The sequence below is a fragment of the Chrysochloris asiatica genome, unplaced genomic scaffold (genome assembly GCF_000296735.1).
Source record: "Chrysochloris asiatica unplaced genomic scaffold, ChrAsi1.0 scaffold00002, whole genome shotgun sequence".
NCBI classification, from domain to species: Eukaryota; Metazoa; Chordata; class Mammalia; order Afrosoricida; family Chrysochloridae; genus Chrysochloris; species Chrysochloris asiatica.
In genome coordinates, this window is record NW_006408520.1 from 44,394,844 (window position 1) to 44,397,929 (window position 3,086).

Consider the following 3,086-nt stretch of genomic DNA (forward strand, 5'->3'; position numbering starts at 1 on the left):
TGTTGGAAGAAGTGCAGCCAGAGTGCTCCATGGAGGCCAGCATGGCCAAGCTTCATTTCTTATACTTTGGACATATTGTCAGGTGGGACCAGTTGCTGGAGAGAGATATCGTGTTTGGTAAGGTGGTGGGTTATAGAAAAAGAGGAAGACTTCTAACGAGAAGGATTAGCCAAGTAGCAGCATCAATGGGCTGAATCATGGCAACCATAGTAAAGTTGGCCTAGGATTGGGCAATGTTTCATTCTGCTGTGCATAAGGTCACTATGAGTTGGTACCGACTCGATGGCACCTAACAACAACAACAATGAGTCTTTCATCAATCCTATACCTTGTTCTTTTTCAAATAATCCAAATCCTTAGATTATTTGTTCAGCATATATAAGTATGGTGAAAAGATACAACTCTGGCAAACACCTTTCCCGCTTTTAAGCTAGTTCTCCAATCCTGCCATCTTTCTGGTTCCTCTGCCTTTTTTAGTCAGAATGGGATTATATATTTTCCAAGTGGTTTTGGAGAAACAGGATCTAGAGTTGTGATTTTCCTCTCATAACTCCATCTCCTTGTAAAATTTCTTGTCATCTCTAGCTAAACTTTATCTGTTGCATTTGAAATGTATTTCATTAAACAATTACCTTATTCTTGAGGATAGGTGCTGTATCTGTTTAACTGAGAGTTACTGATTCCTTGCAGAGTGCCTTAATACATATTTCCTTTAATGAGTAGTTTTTTGAAAATTTGTATTTCTTCCTGTGCAATTTCACTTAATAATAATTACCCATTTTTAATAATTGTTGTTGAGTTGATTGAAACTCATAGCTACCCTATAGGACGGAGGGCTTCCAAGGCTATAGTATTTGTGGAAATAGATCACCTCATCTTTCTCCTATAGAGAGGCTGATGGGTTCAAATCTCTGATCTGGTTAGCAGCCAAACACTTAGACAAGACACTATAAGCATTCCTTATAAAAATGGCTTGACTTAAATATACGTTTTGAATCTCCTTGCTTCTTATCAGAATTTGTACCTCATAATACCATTTTTTTTTTTGAAACAATGTACATTGATTGTCTCACAGTTCCTGTGGGCAAGTCTCTCAGGCTGTACTCCAAGTATTGACTGAGCATCAGCCCCTTCTTGAATTTGGGGTCAGCTCAGCTCAGGCTGTTTGTAGAATTCCGTTGTAGGACTGAGGACCCCATTCTTTTTCTTTTGTTTTCCATTATTATTATTTTTAATGTTTTATTGTGAATTATGTGATAGTTTACATGGGAGCATAATACCGTTTTAAGGAAAAAAACCTAGACAATGTAACTGAGAAGACACTTACTTTTTTTTTTTTCTTTCTACAGGATACAAGTATAGAGTTTTTGACATTCAAAAATAAATTATTGTTAGTTTACTATACTTTATTTATAGTAGTAGTTATGTGCCACTGAGTCAGTTCTGATTCATAGCAATCCTGTATAGGCTGTAAATCTTTACAGTAGCAAAAAGTGTCACCTTTCTCCCATGGAGTGGCTGGTAGATTCGTACTGCTGACCATGTGGTTAGCCACCCAGCTTGTAATCCACTACACTACTAGGTTTCCTCATACTTTATTTATAATGTTATGATTAATTTTAAATTACATAATGAGAACTCCACTATTTTATGAACAAATCATCTCATAGCCTATGCAGTCTGTTGTTGTTAAGTGTTGTTGAGTCAGTTCCAACTCATAGCGACCCTGGATAAGGTTTCTGAGAAGCAGCTGGTGAGTTTGAACCACTAGCCTTGTGGTTAGCAGTCTGGTGTTTTTCATACCGAACCACACCAGGAGTCTAGTTCCTGACAAATTTCTGACCTTTTCTTCACTACCTTTGTCTCACTTAGTGTGCTCTGATTATTATGAAAGACTCTCAGTCACTTCAGAGCTTTTGCATTTGTTATTCAAATAGTCTAGGATGAAATCCTCAGTTCCCATGTCTATATGGTTCACCCCTCATTTCAACATTTGCTTAGATGTCACCTTCTGTGAAAGCCCTTATCAGACCAACTTCTATACTATTTTCTTTTTCTTCACTTGTTTTATTTTTCTTGTTTAGTAATAGGTTATCAACATATGTATGATCAACATAAGTTATCAAAATAATGTACGATCAACAACAAAACCATTTTTGTTGCTGTTGTTCAGTGTTGTATTCCTAGAAGGTAGATCAATGACTGATTCCTAGTAGATACTCAACCTTTATTAAATGATGATACATATGATAAATGTTGTGTCATGCCTTGTTTAAATGACATATGCATGATTTCACTTAGTAATAAATAATCCCTACAACTCTGTGAGACAGTTGATATAGCCTTATTACAGTAAAGATTTCAAGTCTCACTCAGAATGGTACCATGTGTTTATTAATATTTAGTAAATGTTTTCTTCTTAGACAAGGCCTTAGTCATACTGATATTTTAAATATGGAAAAAAAACAATAGCGTATGTGTAACTTTTTCTCTTTTTCCCATCAGTAAAATGTCTCTTTTTCAGACCTCAGATAAGTATAGGAGTGTATGTGCTTTTTGGAACTACTCTTCTGACACAATGAATGGCAACTGGTCTTCAGAGGGCTGTGAGATGACATCCACCAATGAGACCCACACCTCCTGCCGCTGCAATCACCTGACGCATTTTGCAATTTTAATGTCTTCTGGTCCTTCCATTGTAAGGCAATTTTCCACTTTGTATTTGTAAATCTGTCTATAGCTTTTTTTGTATTTTGGTCTGTGTCATTCAAGAGAATAATTATTTTGTTTGTTTATTTCTCTTGAAATAACATATTTAATATACTCTTGTTATTAAGTGCAGTGAAGTTGATGCTGACTTATAGTGACCTTGTATAGGGTTTGCAAAGAGCTGTCAGTATAGCTCATAGTCTGAGTCTAATTCTGCAATGCCACAGCAAGAGTTCATCTTCTCCTTAGTCTCTGTCTCTGTCTCTCTCTGTCTCTCTGTCTCTGTCTCTCTCTCTTTACATATATATATCTATATATATCTATATATATCTATATATATATGTGTGTGTGTGTGTGTGTGTGTGTGTGTGTGTGTG

The 3,086-nt window shown here is 36.0% G+C and overlaps 1 protein-coding gene across 1 annotated transcript in view; it reads left to right on the top strand.

Annotated features, from left to right (window-relative positions):
• ELTD1 (EGF, latrophilin and seven transmembrane domain containing 1) overlaps positions 1–3,086 on the top strand; it is a 188,343-nt gene that overhangs the window by 131,566 nt on the left and 53,691 nt on the right. The window contains exon 9 of the mRNA XM_006831014.1: positions 2,525–2,698. Coding sequence (XP_006831077.1) covers positions 2,525–2,698 — 174 coding nt within the window. The remainder of the gene's footprint in view (positions 1–2,524; positions 2,699–3,086) is intronic.